We start from the raw sequence: 19,884 nt of genomic DNA, 5'->3' as shown, positions 1-19,884 counted from the left end.
ATTAATTGGGCACCATTAACCTATCTGGAAGAATAAATGAATTTGAAAGTGTTTTAACATTCACTGGTTAAAGCAAGGGTATATAAAGTTTTCTACTCACCAAATATGCTACATTTTAAAATCTTTTTTAATTATGAAAATTGTAAGGTTTTTCAGAATATTTAACTGAGAACAACATGCAAACAAGAACTAGAGGCCTGGAATCTGTGTTTATTACAATGCGGAGCACATTTTTCTCTGATGTTAAGTATCTCTCCTTCAGCATTGATCAACTTTTCTACAAATTCACGGAGATACTTAGAAGATAGCCACAAATCTAAATTGTCTCCATTTGTTGCTTTTAGTAACATAAAAATTGAAGTTTTTACAGAGAAAACTACTTCCTTCCATGTGATCTATAAACCACCCGACAACAACACTTGAGATTTTCCACTAAAAGCAGTGTTCTAAATTCTAAACTTAGTAAACAAGCAGAGGCAAGCTCTTTACTAGAAAAAAAGGCTGAAAATATTAATCAGATCATTCAAAATCTAATTTTTCTTTTCTTTTCCAAGCACAATATCACAATAGTATTGGTCTATAATTTTTATTAGAAATCAAGTTTAAAATATGCTAGACTTAGGGTTATAGAAGCCATCGCAAACACTGCAAACACTGTCTATCCGCCTTGCTAAGGTCACCCATCAAAGAATACTAGATAGATAGATATTGGTGGTAGACTGATTTTCGTGGCACATATAAACTAAGGTTAATCCATACCTTCACTCGCTTCTATAGGCAGTAATTCAGACTACTATAAATGTGTCATCATGTACAGTAGCTAGACAGGACATTTAGGATGCAATAACCACAATGTCCATAACTTTATTTGAAATTATTTAATAGGAAATATACTCATAAAAATCAACCACATACAGCCATAGAGGGACATAAAAGAAATGTGGGAAATAGCAACAGTGTACTATTCTTTCAACATATAGGTCTGAAAACAATGTGGATATTTTAAATGATAGTTGAACCTCATTGATTTATCTTAAAAGTAGAAGAGTATTTCGTAATTTTAAAATGTACAGTGTCTATAATCATAAAGAGATCCAGCATTTTCCATTTTCTTTTAAATTACATTTCATAGTTTATTGGGTGTTTCACATTTTCAATTTTCTTTGCATTAAATACTAATGTTTTCCACCTGAACTAGCTATGAATAATTACTACTACCAATTAAACTGAAGTACATATGAATTCCAGACTCCCGTCTTCGTACAATGTGCTTTCCTATTGTACTTTCCACTCCCAGGCCTCTCCCTAACAGTCACTGTGGTTAGTTACGTTCTCAATGTATCTATGCTCTTAATACTAAGGACAGGTGTCTCTCACATTTAATGCACATTTTAAAGCCCGGGAGCACTCAATGTATAAGAAAACTCTTTCTAATTATGCATGTCTTACAGAAAGTCATAAACAGTCATGGTTTTGTTTTATTGTGATGGAGGGATATTACAAAAACACAGTAGGTGTTACATTGAACCACAGACACGAAAAAAGCTAGGGTTCTTTATGCTCTGGTGTCTTTGCATTTTTTTTCTCCCGATTTGCAAAATTGAGTGCTGATATTGAAGTCAGGAAGGCACAAGGTAAAGAACATTGCCTGCTCTAAAAGCATCCTACTTTCCCTACATGCACTGCTGCAGTTACTAATTAAGGCAAGGTTTAGGAGATTTCTGTTCATTGGTGCTTTTATTAGATAATAATGACTGATATTTTTCCTAAGTGTATTTAAACAATATGTTTGCCATCAGAAAATTAGAAAAATAAACTTCTCATAAACATAGCTTCTACCAAAACACCACACTCATTTGATCATTGATTACTTAAAATTTTCCTCTACTTTCATGTCATGAAAATCACTTCAAAGTGTACATTATATAAAAGTTTACATTTGGAAAACATCTGGACTGTCAGGTTATCTGGGGGCTTGCTTAGTATTTAAGGGCACTGTTGAGGTGGTATATTCACAAAGGATTCACTTACCATTCTCTGTCTGCATGAAGTAGCCCCCAAACAAATGGGGCTATTCACTACTACCATAGAGAATCAATAAGCCTGTGGTTAATTTGTTAAGACAATGTAAATTAGTAACTTCCAGCCAGATGTGCGATACACACATCAAAGGAATGGCAACCTGTTCATTATGGAAATCCTGTCAACACACACAGAGCCAAATGATGACATTTCATCTGAAACAGTTTCCAAATTTGCAGCTATAAAAATTGTTCTGAGACTTTTTATACAAAGAATTGGAGCTGAGATTCATAAAAAGAGTAACCAATGTCAGCTTCCCATCTTGTGTGCCTGTGCATATATGCTTCTTTGTGTGTGCTTCTATTTTCAGCTGAGGTGCATTACATTCAGTAAATGTTTGCCATGCTAGTTTTTCTTCCATAAATCATGCATTTCTCCCATTACTTCCTTTTTAATCAGATGTAAAATTAAAAGCCTAATTTGACATCTCTCAAGAAAAGTGTAAAGAAAGATGCAGACAACAGAAGGAAAAAGAACACTCTCCTACTGAAAAGCAAAAAAGAATATTTCAAAATGACTCCAAACAAATTAAGCTTACCCATTGGGAGGTCAAACTTTCATTCAGATCATTTGTAAGGGGGTGAATCACTATATACCCAGTTGTTTGATAAAGAATAATTACTAACTTCAGGCACCACCAGAGAACAGAGGTTACATAAAATGCTTGCTATGGCTCAGACACAAAAAGCACCTTCTTTAAAAATGTTCCTTTCTTTTCCATGGTAAGCAAACATAATTTTTCACCCATCAATACCTCTGCTTCAAGGGCATGTATAATTATGCCTTGCCAATTTCTCAGGTTTATTTTAATAATATGAAAAACATTAGATTTATGGATTGTTTCATGATACTCAAAATAATGATATGTTTTTATTCTGTATTAAAGTACACTACCTCTTTGCTTTACAAAAATCAAATCTTTCTTTTAATATGGTTTACTAAAAAGTAAGCAATTAAAATATTCTTAATAACTACTTATTTTTAAACATACCACAGATTTTTAATAAATAACACATTTGTATAAATAACACATATGTATACATGAACTTACAAGCACAAACACACATCTGCATGTATAAGTTTATAATAGACCTAAGCATCTTTACCCAGGGAAAGGCCACAGTCACTGCTGGTCTTTGAGTTCAAACACAACTACCTATTATTTTTAAACGAGCAATCCTTATTTAAATTTATTTTCTGAATCTACCAAATTTTTTATTAAACAAAGCACTGAGTGTTATTGCTAAGCATGTATCCAGCCACTACATTTTTATCTGACAATGGAAAGCAATGTGGAATGACTACAAACCTCATCTTGTACTTTATACTCTATTCCAAAGAGCATTCTTTAACCAACGTCCCTAATGACAAAATAGCATTTCCGCTAAGTGTCTGGTGTGTCAATACTTCCAAAGTAAAGAATTTCTGAGGTCCCCTAAAATCACAAATTTTCAACCCCTTTAAGAAACTAATAAATGCACACACAAAAGATTTCTTTATAAAGACTTCAGCCCTATGCAACTTGACTTTTGTAAACCCTGCACAGAGTGTGCTTCTTCAACAGGCGCGTACCAGACCACGGGATCAGCTGCAAGGCATGTTTCTGGAAAGAACAAGATTCCAATGCAGCTGCAGCAGCTGCCCTGTCTGTCACGCCCGGCAGATCCAGCGAAGATGTTTCAATCTAGCACCCACAAATTCTTGTTACCTAACACATAGCCTTTGCTTTCTAGAAGTTAAAGTTTTCCTCTGCTGGTCACTCAGGCCGCTTTTGTGGTTCAAGGAAAGAAATGCTCCTTCAAAATTCTAACTTTGGTTGCAGACTCTGTTTAAAATTAAGAACTTCAAACCCGAGATCTGAAAAAGTGAAACAGATGGCCAGTTTCTTAATAGTAAATGGCCCCGTAGGTCGGATCTTTCCCCCCTTCTCCTCTTTTTTTTTTTTTTTTTTAAATACAGGGTTCGCTTGAAAGGTCAAGAGAGAAAAGAGAGCAAATATGGACAGTATTGCGAAAACTCCTAAATCTGTTCCTAGAAAACGACGAAGAGAGCCTTCAAAATCCCCGACCTGCATCAAACCGCCTCTCCTGGGAGACCGAAGCCTGACCGTGCACACAAAATACAGTTGGAGAAGGTGGTGGTCTCAGGCTGACACTCAAGCACTCACGTGAGAACGTAATTGACGCTGACGATGCAGTGCGGCCTCGAGGAGCGGCTGTTGTGAACGATGGTGGCGTAGCTCTGCACCCAGACCCAACCGCCTTGCTTCGCCAAGAACCTGTAGTACTTGGTGGTCACTTGCCCCTTCACCAACACTAGAAAGACAGAAGTAAATGTGAACGGGCCTGTCCTGGACAGGTCCCAAGGGCTGGGTGGTTTGAATACAAAGTCCATCATTGCCATACCAACTGCGCCAGTGCAAGTGGGAGAGATGATGGGCAAATTCCCAATCAATTGACTGCCTGTTAAACTGAATCGACCCTCCCCCGCCCCACCAATAGATACCTATTATATGCTAATGATTGGTGTGGGCCCTCCTGGGGCTCGCTGTCTTCCTCACTAGCAATGGGGAAAACACGAAAAAGTTAGAGGTTTTCCCAGACTGACTTTTCCTGCTGCAGAGGGGGAAATCCAGCTCTGAATCCTCAATCCTGGGAGATTAAGCTCCCAGCAAAGCTGTCTCAAAAGCTAGGTGAGTTAATGCTGGATGAGGAAAGTAGCCTAGGTTGTTTAAACAGTTCTCATCTTTAGTGATGTTTGCAGGTGAAGAATGAGACCCCACTGGGGGAACGCACCCCCTCCCACTCCGTTAGTATTAGCGGCTCCGTTAGGTCAGAGACACCAGACGGGTTGCAGCAGTCCCATTTGAGTCTCTCCTATTGCTACTCCCCTACCCCTCTAGGGGAGAACCCCCAGCACTCTGCTTGGACTTCAGGCCTCCAGCTCCGCCACTACCTTGAGAGTAGGGTGGGACCTTACGTAAGTGATGCGCGCAGCGTAGGTGGAAGGTGTCACAGCCATGCACGTGATGGTATAGGGTCTTCTCAATCAAGTCCTGAGGTTCATACCCAGTCAGCTCCGCCACCCTGGGGGGGGGAAAATCCCTAGAGATGAATGTAGGACTTTTCATCACCTGGGTTCTCGGCGACATTTCTTGGGCTAGTAAGATCAAGGGAAGGCTCTCCTCTCTAAACACTGTCATTCTTTAGAGTCCCTTTCTCGACTGCCCACCCACCTGGAGTCCAGGAAAATAAGCTTCATGTCCAGACTGGCTCGGAACATGAACATGTTGCTGTGTAGTTTGATTTCTGTGACAGCGCTCGGAGGCAGGGAGTGACCCACAGCCACCAAGCCCACATTCTGGTAGCACCCATCGAAGGGCGACATATCCAGGCTGTACTGGCGGATCTTCAGGTAGCCGCTACAGTGAATGACCTGTGATGGAGGGGGAGGGGCGAGACTCAGCAGAGGTCTAGAAGAGCTCCCTAAAGGAAGCAGAGGAGTTGAAACATGTTAAGATTCTACTTGGCCACAAACCATAAGGTGTCCCCAAACGACTGACCGCACAGCCACGGTGAATTCCCGTGGGAGCTCGTAAAAGAAAGAAAATGAAGAGAGAGATGCAAATGGTTGGTTCCCACCAAATCCTACCACTCATGAATTGGGGCAGGGAGCCTGCTCTCCATTGATGTTGGCATTCAGCTAAAGAACCCCAGCTTGCAGCTAAGGCTTTGGTCCTTAACTCCCTGAGAGATAAATGACTGAAGGGTTTAGAAGCTTTACAGTTCCTCAGGCTCCTCTCTAAGAACAGCCCAGTGTCCTGACTTAGTCTTTTAAGTGTCCCTCGGGTACCCACAACGTTTAATGACCTTTCAGGGCTGTGCTCTAAGTGTGGTCCACAAGTGTGGTTCCTGGGGCAGAAACCAACCTCCCTTGCCCCAGAAGCCTTAAGCCCTGCCTGGCCACCCTCAGAGTAGACCTTCCAACTCAACCACATACCTTGTAGCCACCGCAAGTGAGGCCAGCGTTCCGCTTGGCTAAAACACACTTCATCCTCAGAAAGAAGGAGCGTTCAATCTCATACTCTGTGAGAAAGAAGAGGAGGAAGTCTCAGGATGAGAGATAGGCAGCCAAAAGAAGCAGTATCCCAGCCAAGACTAACTGGTGGCAAGCCCCTAAGCTGACTGGCATGAGCAGGTGGGCAAGGCCTGTCTACCTTACCCTGGACGAAATGAGAGTGGTAGGGCTGGTGAGCCGTGAGCACCGCTGTCATCTCATCATGGTCAGCTGGGTGGATATATTCGTAGATGCTATTCCCAGTCAGCTCCACCTGTAAAGAGGAGGGGTCACTATCTCTGCAGTTATACAATGCCCCCAGAAGAAGCTGAAAACTTGCATGGGGGGGATCTGTAGGGCCATAAAGATGGAATAGGCTCTGCTGCTTGCTACCTGATGCATCTTATCTAACTCTCAGCTTCCTCACCTGTAAAATAATCATACATGTCAGTAGTAGTGAAAACAATGGCAGTCACAGTCACTCTCCTTGGGTCACTTGTGTGGAAACTCCTCCCACCATGTCTGGCTTATGGTAAGAATTCTAAACAGTAGCAATTATTTAAGCCTGCAGTAGCAAGCTAAAGGAGAAGGGAAATCCAGGTAGGGGGTGACTGCATCCCTCTGTCACCTGAGAGGTTTCCAGTGCCTAAATGCAGATATGAAATGGTTGGGAAGCCCTCCCCACAATTCCAGCTGTGAACACTGCAGCCTGGAAAGATGAACCACTCACCTACCTGAGAAAGGCCCAGGTGAACTGAAGCTGTCTCAGAAATGTACATGATCTTTCCATCTGGGGCCACCACGAAGATGAAGCCATCCAGAGTCTGGGGAGGCAGAAATAGAGTGAGAGATCTGAGAAACGAAGCAAGGAAAACAGAAGTTAGACACAGGCAGCACAGAAAGGTGAGGCACAGACTGTCCAGAAACAGGACACAGAATAACCACAAGAATCTCCTTTCTTGAACTTCCCAAGTCTGTAAGAGCAGCACACTGACAGCATTGGCAGGTCAGAGTGAGGCTATTGACAAGGCTAATGTCCTATAAAGACTCAAGATCCACTCAAACGAAAAAAAAAGAATCTGTGGCTCGCAAAAGTCTGGGCGGGGAATGGAAAAAGAGGAAGTAGGTTAGGCCCTCAGGACAGTGGTGCCAGTAAGAACCTCTCTTAATATTAAAGGATTCCATAGTGGCAGTGATCAACAGTGAAGAGAGAAATAGCTTGACTTAAGAAAGATCCAGAACAGCAGACATGGGTTGACATGGGAGAACTGGTAATTTGAAGTTATATACAGAAGGAAGCTGGCCAAGACTCTTTCAGAGTCAGGAGAGGGAGATTTAGGGGATGAGAGGCTTTTCTGAACAACCAGTTGTAAAGTAGTGTGACACTGTGTATGTTCGTGTATGTTTACACGGATGCATCAAGCTGACAGTCTCATTGTAAAGAAACTTTGGAGACCTTCCCTGTCCCTTCATCTCTGTGGATGAGCTAATGGAGACCTATGATAAACCCAACTCCTCTTAAGAAGCTCAAAGGGACAACCATCCTGAAGATGAATGTGTTGACCACAAAATTAAGTAGATAGAGATGAATAGGCAAGAGACCCAGTAACTATGCATTACAGAGGCCTCAAAGAACTTGAAGAAGGAAGGACTGAAGAGAAGAACACCTCAAGCAGAAGAAACGATGTAGTAAAGTCAGAGACTGAGGGAAGGGAAGGGTTAGTCTGCCGTGTTAAGAGCTAGTGAGGCTGGTGTGAGATGTGGCTACATAAGCACATACTCAGTGGATTTTTAAAGTTTGGAATGTCAATTTGGGGACCCTGTAATTGCTCTGCAATCGTTATGTTTCCAAAAGTAATTCTAAGCAAGAATAATATAGTTTTGTGTGTTCTTGTTCCCTGGCAGAATGTTCTACATGAATCAGGATAAGGAGTCCATGTAGTTATCGGCCTGAAATCGCATGTAACAAAGGAAAGAGTCTAATTTAAGGATGGCACTGAATGCAAATTTTATATTAACTTGCTGGCAGAAAGAGAAAGTAAGGTTGATTTCCTGGCTTCAATAAGAAGGTTATACAGAAGAGTGGAAACATAGAGAAATTGAGATTTTTTTTTGTGAGCCTGTGTCATTTCTCCAGCTGGAAACCAAGATGTTGTGTAAGTAGAAGTCTGAGAAGGTAGATAATGCATTCTTGTCTTAAATGTCTAGGTGGCAGCAGGAGACAAAAGTTGAGATTCCAGAAGGTGGTGTAAGGACCAGCTTGAGTCACAGGGACTAAACAGTTCAGGTGACAAGTATTGGTTTATGTCTTGCAGAGTCTTTGGAGCTGTGAGAGGAGAAAGGAGTTAGGACTTTTCCAAATGACATCACAGGCAAAGAAGAAGAAGAAGAAGAAGAAGAAGAAGAAGAAGAAGAAGAAGAAGAAGAAGAAGAAGAAGAAGAAGAAGAAGAAGAAGAAGAAGAAGAAGAAGAAGAAGAAGAAGACAGAGAGAAGAGAAGATAAATTGGGGAAATTGTTGTTGGACCACAGAAAAGAAGAGAATGCTGTCACTAATGTCACCTCCTTCTTTGCCCAAATGACTCTTTTTCACCAAATCCTCTCTAACTAGGCCCATTTCAATTCAGAAAGGAGGCCTCCTCTTTCCCTTTCTGATTTTGCTCTGAATACCCATACCACCAGCAACAACAGGGCATGCCTAAGAATGAAAACATCAGGAAGGCAGGGCTTTTCGTGGGGCACACCACTGTGTCTACTAGCTGAATGAGTTCAGGAAAGTTCTTGATATCAGGACAAGTGGAGCCTATGTAGGCCCCAGTTGGGGGGAGGGGGGATCAGACTGGAGGGAAGTGGGAGCCAAGCGAGAGGAGAGTGAAGGACCCCTGAACTTCAGAGTGTTAAAGAACTGCCAGAAGTCTAGTGAAAGGAAAGAAACCCCTAGAAAAGTATAAAGGAAAAAAGCTGTTTAGGTTTTTGTTTTCTTGCTCACAGTGCTAGGGAAAAAAATATACAGGAACGAGAAGAGATGGCATGGTACTTCATCTAAGGTAAGATGTTTCAGCAAAGGGAGCTATGGGCTTTTCTAGATAAATTCAAAGCGGAAGCCAGATCAGTAGGGAAATACTCACCCAAGCCCTCTCTTTGTTCAGTTTTTACTTGACTGAAACATCTTGCCTCTAGGAAGGAGAGGGGAAAGCAGCACTGGGAAATGAAGGACTCAGCCTCAGGACTCTGTTCCTGTTGACTGCTTCCTAGGCTTCTTAGGTTCCAGGATACTATGCTAGGAGACCCTAGCGGGCCGAATAATAGTAGAGGGTGCAGGGTGGGGGGCAAGTGTCAGTCATAAAAATGCCACTGGGAGTTTTATTATTTAAAATATTTGCTCTGCAACTTAAGCGGCCAACAGGCAGTTAAAAACCCTCTGCACTGCAAATAGCAAGGTAATGGCCACCTCACATTGTTTAAACTCATTACTGGGGGTGCGTATGTGTGTTGTGTTTGGGTTTGCACAGAACTTGGACTAGCCTGAAGTGAGGGGCACTGACAAAAGGAGTACGCCTGGGTACTACCGGGAAGAGACGAAATGAGTTGCAGACGCAGCTGGATCCGGAATGTGCCGGCTTAAAGCACTGAGGGCATTTGCAGCAGATTCCGGTTATTTCCTTTGCAAATTCTTCATTTCAGACGCTTCTTCAGTCCTGCCTCCCAGGCCTGGTGCAGCGCGTTACAGTTTTCTTAGGCGAAAAGCCACAAACGGAACTCCCTCACTTGGATGGAGCCCTCCTGGGGCCTTGTCAGGCTGATTTGCAACCTTGGTAGTCACTTTGCCTTCCCTTCAATCTTTCAGGCACCACTGGTCCAACGGCACCCAGCTATATTAAGAACTCAGATCTAAGGGGAACTATTGGGACCCCCTCCTTCTCCCCCCCCCCGAGAAAACAAAAGCCCGGGTGGTGCCCAGGCGGCCAGTAGTCTTGGCGTCTATACCTGTAGTAGATGAGAGCCGAGTTCTCGACCAACGTTGTCCAAGGGACTGGTTCGACTGGTGTGGCCCCACGCCTCGCCAAGCCCTGTGGAGACACACAACCTTCAGTGAAAGACAGTCGGGGGCTAGAATGCAATTACGGTTTCTGTTACTCGGGGAGCGGGAGTAGTGCGGGTTACCACCGCCGATTTCTAGATACGATCTGGAGGGTGGGAGACTAGGTCAGCAGGCAGCTCCTGTCCCGCAGGAGTTCTAGAGGCCTCAGCCCTGGATAATTCCAGCACTATCTTCGGAATGAGTTCCTGTTTTCTGGTGGGAAGAGTATTTCTTTTCCCAAGTTTTCATCCTTGTCCTTATAAGCAACCAGAGACCAACGCAAATGGCACTCAAAGAAACCAGAGGCCACCGGCCTTATAGGCTCAGTCCCTCGTGGCCTTTCTGATTGGTTGCCGGGCTTTCTGGACGCTGGTTTCCCTCAGCCTGACCTGAATATTCTTAGAGAAACTCCTATTTGGGGTTGACTTCCAACTTCTCTTTCACCAGCATCTCTAGACCTTGCCTTATCCTCCTCACCCTCATTTCCCCTCCCCACAAAAACCACCAACTACTTTTTTTTGGAGTCAATTACCTTGAGATGCCAGTCATTCGGCACCATTTTCGCTCTCTTCTGGACTTAGAGTCAGTTTCCCCACTTGTCTAGTACCATCTATCAACAAAGACAGGCCATTCCTCCCCTTTGTTTTAGCGTGCCAACCTTTCAAGCCATTGACACAAACTTTTTTGAATATGCTTTAAGAAATATTTATTTAAGAATTCCCATATATCAGTATAAAATATGGTCTCTACCCGTATTGAGAATGAAATAAAAATAACAAAAAGATGCATAGGCGTGTTTATGAGTATCTTTTAAATGTTGCTGATGAAATTACTTCAGTAGTTAAATCCTTTCGTTGTTACATCACGGACAAGACTTAATCGTTTTCTTTTTTTTTTTAAGGTCACCTTTTTCGTTAGTAACAAATACTTTGAAACGTATTTGTTTGACACGTAACAAACATGCTTGAATTGTAATATGGAAAGGAGAAGAGTTTTTCACACTAAGACATCCGGTTAGACTTTTTTGAAGGTGTTAACTAAGACCTGCTTCCTAAGCGAGTGATCAAAACCCTGACAACGAGTAATGGCAAGCGCCCCTCAGGCTCAAATGGGGTCTTTCTGGGTGTTTGCACACCTAAATAAATCTAACGATTTCCGCACTGCTCTGCAAATATTGCGGCTCTACTCCTGCGGCTGCCTCCCTCCGTTGATAGCGCAGTGTGATCCTCCTGACGCTCCAGCACGTCTGGTTTCCCTCCCCAGGTGACTCTGTGATCCTAGCCTCAGTCATCCTCGTAGATCAGGAAGGGGGGGGGGGTGTCACAGTCACCTATACAAATCCCTTCGATTTTGCCGTCCCCCCCCCTCCCCTTCCCTCCACTCCCCTCATCCTCTTGAGTTTTGGCCCCGTGAAGGTGTTGGCCACGTCTAAGGAAAAGAGAAAGGTCCTTCCTTGCTGAGAGTTCCTAGGACTTGAGTGGCGTCAACCGTGGGCCCCTAAGACCCCTCAAAACCAGAAGCTTCGTGAGATCAGAGGGCAGGACATTCCCGCTGGTCCTCCAGTGTGCTGAGGCTGCGGTTGTCTGAGACTAGCTCTCGCAGCCCCACAAGCTAGCAAAATTGCGTTTTAGGCAAACAAACGTCTTTAATAGAAAAATTTGAGGGTCGCCTGGAACCGCCCGGTACTCTAAAGACCTGAAAAAAAAATCACCGGGTGGGGTCGCGGGTTGTCGGGGGCGTGTAAAAAGATCTTGCCTCCGAGCTCTTGGCGCCTGTTTTGCTTTGTAGGGTTGTGCCCTCATTAGCATGCGCCTACAAGGGAAAATAAGACTTGCCCACAGGTTAATAAGCAGCCCGAGAGGGTGCGGGTGCGAGCTAACAAGGGAGTCCCTTCCCGGCCCGTGCTTCCCCCCACACGCACACCTGGGAGGAAACTTGGTTTCACAGAGGCTGAGTTCTCTTTTTGTCCGCAGAGAAAACCTGTCACACGGTTGAGGCTGGGTTAATGTTTTATGAGGAACCGACTGCCCCGCTCTACCAGTGGATCTCACCTAGGAAGGAGCTAGCCCTCCAAAGTGTGCAGGACGTCTCCCCAAACTAGTTCAAGGTTCCCATTCCCCCAAATCTTAAAGTTCTGCCAGGGACCCTCTCACCTCTTTCCTTGAATCTCCCCGACACCCGGTTTCAGTTGGCAAGGGGGCGGCTGAGATTTCGTTTCTGCACTTGCCCTACCGCAGAAAATGCCCAAATCCTTTGATTGTCTGTTTAAAATGAGGAGGAACCAGCTCTCTTTGCGGCGGGATTACAGTGAGAACAAGATCTAAAGATCCCCTTGTAACTCGGTGAGGCAGAGGGAACAGGGTTTTGCAAAGGAGAAAAGGCGCTCTGTGAGGGAGGCGATAACTAAATCAGGTTTCAGACAAAAGGATTTTCCCAGCTAAAGTGGCTGAAGACAAAGGAAAACATAATCTATTTTGGAAGATTTCCAAGATATGCCACATTAACCTCAGCAGATAAATTTTGCTTCTCTCAGGCCCCTCTCTTCCCTTAAAGTCTGGTTTATCGTATTTACATAAGTAGCATTAGAAGGGATGTATCTATTATGAATCTAAAGGGCTAGCTCACATTTCATGTGAAAACCCAAGCAAGTTTCACTGTTGCTTTACCCTTGGTGCGCGGTTGAGCCATTTCCATTTAAATACCCCCTGACCCAAGGATTACCTCAATGGACTGACTGCGCGGGTTTTGTAATTTCCTGAAAATGAGATTTCGATTTATAAAACAAGAAACCAATTAGTAACCAAATGAGGCGAAGTAGATCCACTAAAATTGACCTAATCCCACAGGCACCATTTAGGCCCGTTCTTGGTGAATGAATGATGAGCCCGAGTCTAGCGCGCGCTCAAAGCATCATCCAGCTGTGTTATTGCAAGCAGCAAAAATAAATTGATCGGGCTTTTCCTTCGAATGAATTTCATGCCCTTGACAAAATACAGATTACAGGCCAGGCACTATTACCGCCTTTGCTCGACCGGAAAGAGAAGAGCTTGTTGTGGTGGCCCCTTCTTTCTTTCCTTCGTCATCAGCACGGCATCTCCATAGAAATATGCCTCCCACACACACACACACACGCATTGCCTAGTATACCTTTGAGGCAATAGGGAAGAGTCCCATGACCCGTCTATTACCGGGGACGCGGTGAGACAAGCTCTCACATATTCCTTCTAACTTCAGGTCCCCAGAGGCTAGTAGCTGCTACTTGGGAGGAGTGTGTGAAAAAAGAAAGTCAAAACCGCCCAAATACCACTTATTCCTCACTGCAGGACTTGTGAGCCCTGACTGAAAGCACTGCCCCGGCTAGCGCTCCGGGTTCTGGCTCTGAGCGGTTCAGCCACGGAGCTCTCTGGGGTAGAGAAGGTTGTGGAATTGGTGCTCCCGGCAGAACCAATTCCTCCTGCACTGCCAGGGCAAAGCACTTCGTCCAACACCAGAGCGCACCATTATCTCCACTGGAGTTGGGGGCTCTCCGGAGGCTCAGTAGACCAACCTCGGCAAGGCCAGTCCTGTATCTGTGCGTGAACCCACAACTGGTGCCCTTCCCCTGCGTGCCCGCCTCTCCCGGGGCAGAGCCAAAGTAACTGTGCCAGGAATCTTGTAGTGTGTGTGCGTGCATGCGTGTGGGTGGGTGGGTGGGTGTGTGTGTGATTCGCAACTCAACTCAAGGCCGCAGGTCACTCACTGGTCACGTTCTCCGTGCTTCATCCCGCCCCGGAGTTTATGCTTCCGGTTGGGAAACAGAGGCTGCCAACCAGGCTGTGTAACTCCGACTGCACCCGCTGCGCGTCACTGAACACTACAAGCACTCGGAGGTAGCAGGGTTTCCCCAGGTCTAGTTTAAAGCCGGGGACCAGTGTCCTGCATGTAGGCTGAAGGTGTCATGCGCGATGATCCAGGGCTTTTAGTCTTCGGAAATGCCTGAGGCTTGGCAGTGCCATCTCCGCACAAAGACCCGCGCCTCCATGGCAGGGTGACTCGGCACCTGGTGACCTACGAATCCAGCCCTTCCGCGAACAGGGCTCGGACCCGATCTCCGCTGGGCTTTTAACCACCGGACTGGCAGAACAAAGGATGTATCACACTCTGGTGTCTAGCAAAGCCTGTCCTAAAGTTAGGGGTGACCGATTCTCCGTGGACCTAAGATCCGGTTGGTTTGTAAACTGTGCCCTAAAAGGAGAGTTGTCACAAAAAGAGAAACCAATACATCACGCGGACATAGTGGGCTGCGAGCTTTCTGCGACGGAAAATGCCTGCACCGCAGGGTCGCTGATAAAAAGCGACCCGGGGTGGGGTGGGAGGGTGTGGGGAGGGAATGGAAGGAGGGAAGGGAGTGGGAACTTGGATTAGTGTTTTGTTTTGTTTTAAAAATCTAATTTTTTTTTTTTTAAAGAAGCGACCCTGGATCTAAACAGAACCACCAGAGTATCAAATCTGTTTCAAACTTGCGGGAGGAAAAATTGCTCACTCTTCCCATTCCGTTCCCACTTTCTGAGTGGCAGGACTGATCCTAACCTAAATCTTGGCGGTCCAAGATGCGGGCAATGAGTGCCCCACCCAAACTATCGATATTGTTACTGTTGGTTTCCTTGTCTTGAGAAACACCTACACTGACAAGGGAATATCGCAAGAATCCAGGAGTTTGCATTCGAAGCTTGCATCTGACTGTAAAAATTCAAAGCTAGCAAGATTCTCAGAACTGTACGCCCCCCACCCGCCGCCAAGAAATAAACCAATTCTTCTATATTTAAGGTTGTTTTCTTCTTTTGAATGGGTAATTGTGTCCTGGTTAAAAGCATCCCGCCATTGTTTATGATGCTGTGTTCGTTGTTTGGTATTAATTAATGATATATCCATTTCCTTAAAAATTGTTTTTCCATTGATCAAGTCCACAAGTTCTAGTCTGCCTTGCACACAGTTTAATTCTACACTCACTTAAAATGAACATTAAAAATTAAATTCAGCAGAGGAAGCCAGACTTGAGCAAAAACTGTGTTTAAAGGAGGCTTTAAATGAGAAAAACTTGTGTAAGAAAACAAACATGGAAACTCAATACTCAATCATTTCCCCAGGCAGCAAGAAAAACAGCCTTAAATCACACATCCACTTGAGAAACTGGCTTCTTTTTATTCTTTAGGGTTTGTTTAATACTCAAAATATAATGATTAAGAATTTCAGGTTTTTTATGAATATTGTAGGTCTTGGGAATTTCAACTCTGTGATTATTTTTATTTTTCATACACGTATTGACAATGAATCTTACTGATATTACCAAGATTCTAAACAGATTTGAAAGCATACCTGATCTTTCAGTTTATTCTGCATGACACTATGCCCCTAGCCAAAATTACTTTAGAACTGGGTAACAACTATGTTATTTTTTGTTTGGTTGATTGGATTTTTTTAGTCAAAGTTCTCTGTAACTTTTGGAGCCTGTCCTGGAGCTCGCTCTGTAGACCAGACTGCCCTTGAATTCACAGAGATCCTCCCGCCTCTGCCTCCTGAGTGCTGGGATTAAAGGTGTGCACAACCACCACCTGGCCAAAACTTCTTTTAAAGTTGAATTTGTCCTGTTTTGCACATACATAAAGTCATGCTGGTATTGTTTTAATGCCTTTTTAAATTTCATTTTATTTTATGTGCACTGATGTTTTGCCTACACACATGTCTATGTGTGGGTGGCAGATCTTGGAGTTACAGACAGTTGTGAGTTGCCACGTGGGTGCTGAGAATTGAACCCAGATCCTTTAGAAGAACAGCTCTTAACCTCAGAGCCCTCTCTCTAGCCCCTTGTTTTAATACCTTTATACCATCTTTTTGGCTTCGATAACACCAAGGATTTATTTTTTCTACATTCCTTAAGTTTTCCTTTTTGAGACTATTTTCAAATGAAACGTGATTAATCAGATGATCTTCCCCCGTGTTGAATGATTGTGCAGTACCCTTCCTTGATCTTCTTTTCTTCTGATTAAATCTCTAATGATGATCTAATGTTTGTTCCTCCCCCTTCCTCATTTTACTCCACCTCTGCCTGTTCTTCTGGTTTGGGTCTCAGCTCTTAGAGCAAGGATTACAGATGTGCACCACCAAACCCAATTTAAGAATAATTCTTAGTTATTCCTGCATCATTGTCTTCTCCTCCCTCTCTCATTTTGTACTCAACTGTTCAGTATCATCTTTTCGGAATAAGCAAATTAATGCTGAAACATGGACCCAGATGAAAGTCACTACACTCATTGGAGGGGGGCGGTTACAGGGAATAACCTGTTTTCTCTATTCACCTTTTATTCAGGGGAATGTGGGAGAATTTTTTGTTTGTTCACTTACCATATATCCTTTGGGCATTTCCCAGTAGTATAAAAGTGATATGGAAAAAAGGAGTTTTACAACGTTGTTATGCCTATAGCTGTGCCATCAGATTCGTAATCATTTGAGATTAGACAACCTATAAAATCTGTCTTATATGTGATAGGATATTTACCATGATAAAATAGCCGTACTTATTCTTAAAACAAAAATTTATTGAAAATCTACTGTGTAGTAGGAATGCTTCTAGATGTGTAAAGTAACTTCAAATTCTATTTAGCATCACTAAAAAGATTACAGCGATAAAAAGTGTTCAGTTTTCCCAGTGCTTAGAATCAACCCTAAGTAAAGGCCCGTGTGCAATTTGGCACCCCCTGCAGGTAGTGCCTGGTTCTGCGGCTTGTCACTATTTTGCTCCTTTGAAAACTGCTGAGTTTTGTAATTGTTTGTCGTTGTTGTTTTCTTTGCTATTTTAAGGGGCTGTACTTCGCCTTGGGGTTTTTGAAGCTCAAACAACCTCAAAATTAAAACCTTATCCCTAGGTTCCAGCTGTTCTAATGATCCTGGCTAACTCATCGGGTGGAGGCCGCGGGTGAGTTATGAACTCCACAGAAGCTGGAGAAATAAATGATGTGCCCAGAGTTCACACATCGAGCATCCCCTCCTCCTCATAAACTCACACTCACCCGTAGAGGAGAGGAGAGGTGGGAGGGGCCGGGGTTCAGGAAGAGAGGGATATAGAAAGCACAATTTTCGGTTAAAGTAGCCAAATGGGATGACCTGGCCACCAAGAAGACCTCAGTGGAAATCTTTCCTGCCGCTCTTTTAAAAATATCGAGAATTTGCTTTGGGTTCTTCTATCTCTTTATAAGACGATTTTTAATTTTAAAGAGCTAGCGTCATCAGAAGAAGGAGTCGTCTTTTAAAAACAAAATTAAAACAAACAAAAATACCCAGCCCGGTCCTCTCCACGGTCTGCACCAAGCAGACTAAGGTCTCTGGCCTGTGGGTTCCGGGACTCTGTTGAGTGACTGCTGGTGAAGTCGGCCGGCCCTCTATTCTTCTCCCGCGGTTATTCGCTGCCCCACAAGCGGCACCATATGCTGCTTCTGATCAAACAGCAAGCGACATCGGCACCGATAATTGAGGAGACCCACTAGAAATCACGCAGAGAGGGAGCCCACTGAGACCAGAGGAGCTGACAAATCTCTGCTAATAATCCTGTTAGGAACAGGGCAGCCAGCGGAGTTCGAAATAGCTTTATTTTTATAAAGTAGGCGCTGACAGCATAAAAGACAAAGAGATCTCTTTTTAAAGCAGAAGGCTATGTGGCACAATGGTGATTTTCCCATCTGCAATTCTCAGCACAATTTGGATGTGAAATGTGATTGTGTGTGTGTGTGTGTGTCCTTTCTCCTTGAAAAACAAACCCCAAAACTTTTTTAAGTATTATAAACCGCGATTTCTCTCCTCTTTGGATTTCAGGGTGAAAGGAGATGTTCAAGGAATTAACTATGTAACACCACTAATGGAGTTGAGAGTAGAAATCAACTACTTAGAAGGCTTTTGTTGTGGCCCTGACTAATTTGTAGCATTTCTGAGAGCTTTTAAACAAAGATCAAGTGAAGAGAACCTCGCCCCCGAGTAATAACTACTCTCCCCATCAAAAACAGCACCCCTCAAATACCTAAAACCAACAGACAACATGTCAAGCGTTCTCATTTGTAAATAAGCACAGATCTTTCTCTAGAAGTTTTGTTTGTCTAGTATTCATTCTTTTACATTCTCAAAACTTCTTCCCCTAACAAAATATTTTTTCTATTCTGGTTGTTATTTGGCTGCGAGTAAAGAGCAGCAAATGGAAGATCAAAGCGCCCCTTCCCCAGTGCGCAATAACTTTTCCCAGTGAGCCGAAATGCTTTCACACACGACCGTGTTCTGTGAAGGCTGCTTTCCTTCTCACAGTGAATTTGGGTCACTAAAATTCCAATTTGAAATCTTATCTGCTGTTACGTTATTCTAACTTCTAGGCCGTCTGAGAATTTGTCTGGACCTTTTTGCCAGCCCAACACTGAGGATACTTTTCGGGACATTCTTTCTGCTTTCCTTGAATCTTGGGTATTCTGAGCACTAGTTTGCTGAACGTCTTAAATACTCAGAGCCAATTTACCATAAAGAGTCAAGAGACTGATCCAGTCAGGACATACTGTTCGTTTATATGTCCGCTCGCGCTTCTTGCTGAATTGTGATCCTTTTGAGCAACTAGCTGGCTCACCTTGCTCCACATATATAGGTCTAATCTATACCTAGAAAAAATAACAAACGGGCAATACTCCTGCTTTCTACTGGATACATTTCTGATGAGAGGAATAAAAAGGAAAGTCGTGTTTGGATTAGCAGTACTTTCAACTGAGCCAAGTATCTGAAGTGTTGACAAAAGCTCTATTGGTCTTCCCAACCGAAAATATAGTGTGGGCTGGAGAGGAAAGTATGGGGAACAGAGAGGGTCTAGAAAAGGACAAGACCGGGCGTTTGGCGCTGAGTGCTCAGGGTTAAGTTTCCCTTTCCAGAGAATATATTCCCGCGAGGGCGAACACTAGTACATTTCTCTGCTAGCTAGGTAGACTTATGCCTTCTTTGAAATTCAATCTAGGTACAGCCGCTTACCTTCTGGGAAAACCACTCTCATTTTGAGATAGCTGGTCGTGAGTCTGATTATGGATGCTTTGTCCAGCTGCGAGGTGATGGCAGAGGGTAAAGGCAGTAATTTAGCCAGTTCATAAAATTCACTGTTTTCTTTCTCCCTCCTCGTCCGGGCAGCATTTTTAGACTTTTCTTTCATCGTGTCTCGGGCTCCCTTTCTTCTTACAACGTAAACTCCACAGACTCATCCAAAACCAAAAGTTAACTTTCAATTAGCGATCACACTCGGTAGAAACATAACTTTGAACGAAGAGGCTAAAATCGGCTCCGGGGAGACCGGAATGATGGGAGGATCAGGAAAGTGAAGCAAACAAACACACTTTCTTGAAATCGTGAGGTGGTTAAGGATAAGAAAGTTGCTGGTCCACAGCAAATCCCGGCAATCCTACTGATTTATAAGTATAAAATGCTGGCAGGACTCCCGAAGAGCCAGCCTTTTCATCGGTTCTGTGGTGAGAACCCCGGTCCTTGGAAAATCGACATAATAATACCCGACGTTTGCTTTTTCGTCCCTCTGGCGTTCGGAGCCGTTTTTTTTTTTTTTTGTGGAGAACTGCAATTTCACGTAACTTCTTTCAGATCACTATGAAAACAAGAACACCAG

The 19,884-nt window shown here is 43.7% G+C and overlaps 1 protein-coding gene across 1 annotated transcript in view; it reads right to left on the bottom strand.

Annotated features, from left to right (window-relative positions):
- Sim1 (SIM bHLH transcription factor 1) overlaps positions 1 to 19,419 on the bottom strand; it is a 76,775-nt gene extending 57,356 nt beyond the window's left edge. Inside the window, exons 1-8 of the mRNA XM_057762782.1 lie at positions 19,245 to 19,419; positions 10,124 to 10,206; positions 6,873 to 6,962; positions 6,304 to 6,412; positions 6,082 to 6,167; positions 5,318 to 5,517; positions 5,062 to 5,168; positions 4,250 to 4,397 (exon numbers count right to left, since the gene is read on the bottom strand). Of these exons, the coding sequence (XP_057618765.1) occupies positions 4,250 to 4,397; positions 5,062 to 5,168; positions 5,318 to 5,517; positions 6,082 to 6,167; positions 6,304 to 6,412; positions 6,873 to 6,962; positions 10,124 to 10,206; positions 19,245 to 19,419 (998 nt within the window). The remainder of the gene's footprint in view (positions 1 to 4,249; positions 4,398 to 5,061; positions 5,169 to 5,317; positions 5,518 to 6,081; positions 6,168 to 6,303; positions 6,413 to 6,872; positions 6,963 to 10,123; positions 10,207 to 19,244) is intronic.
- Positions 19,420 to 19,884: the final 465 nt, after the last annotated feature.

Source organism: Chionomys nivalis, chromosome 2 (assembly GCF_950005125.1).
Source record: "Chionomys nivalis chromosome 2, mChiNiv1.1, whole genome shotgun sequence".
Classification (NCBI taxonomy): domain Eukaryota; kingdom Metazoa; phylum Chordata; class Mammalia; order Rodentia; family Cricetidae; genus Chionomys; species Chionomys nivalis.
The sequence above is the reverse complement of the archived record's forward strand: the minus strand, read 5'-3'. Positions and strand labels throughout refer to the sequence as shown.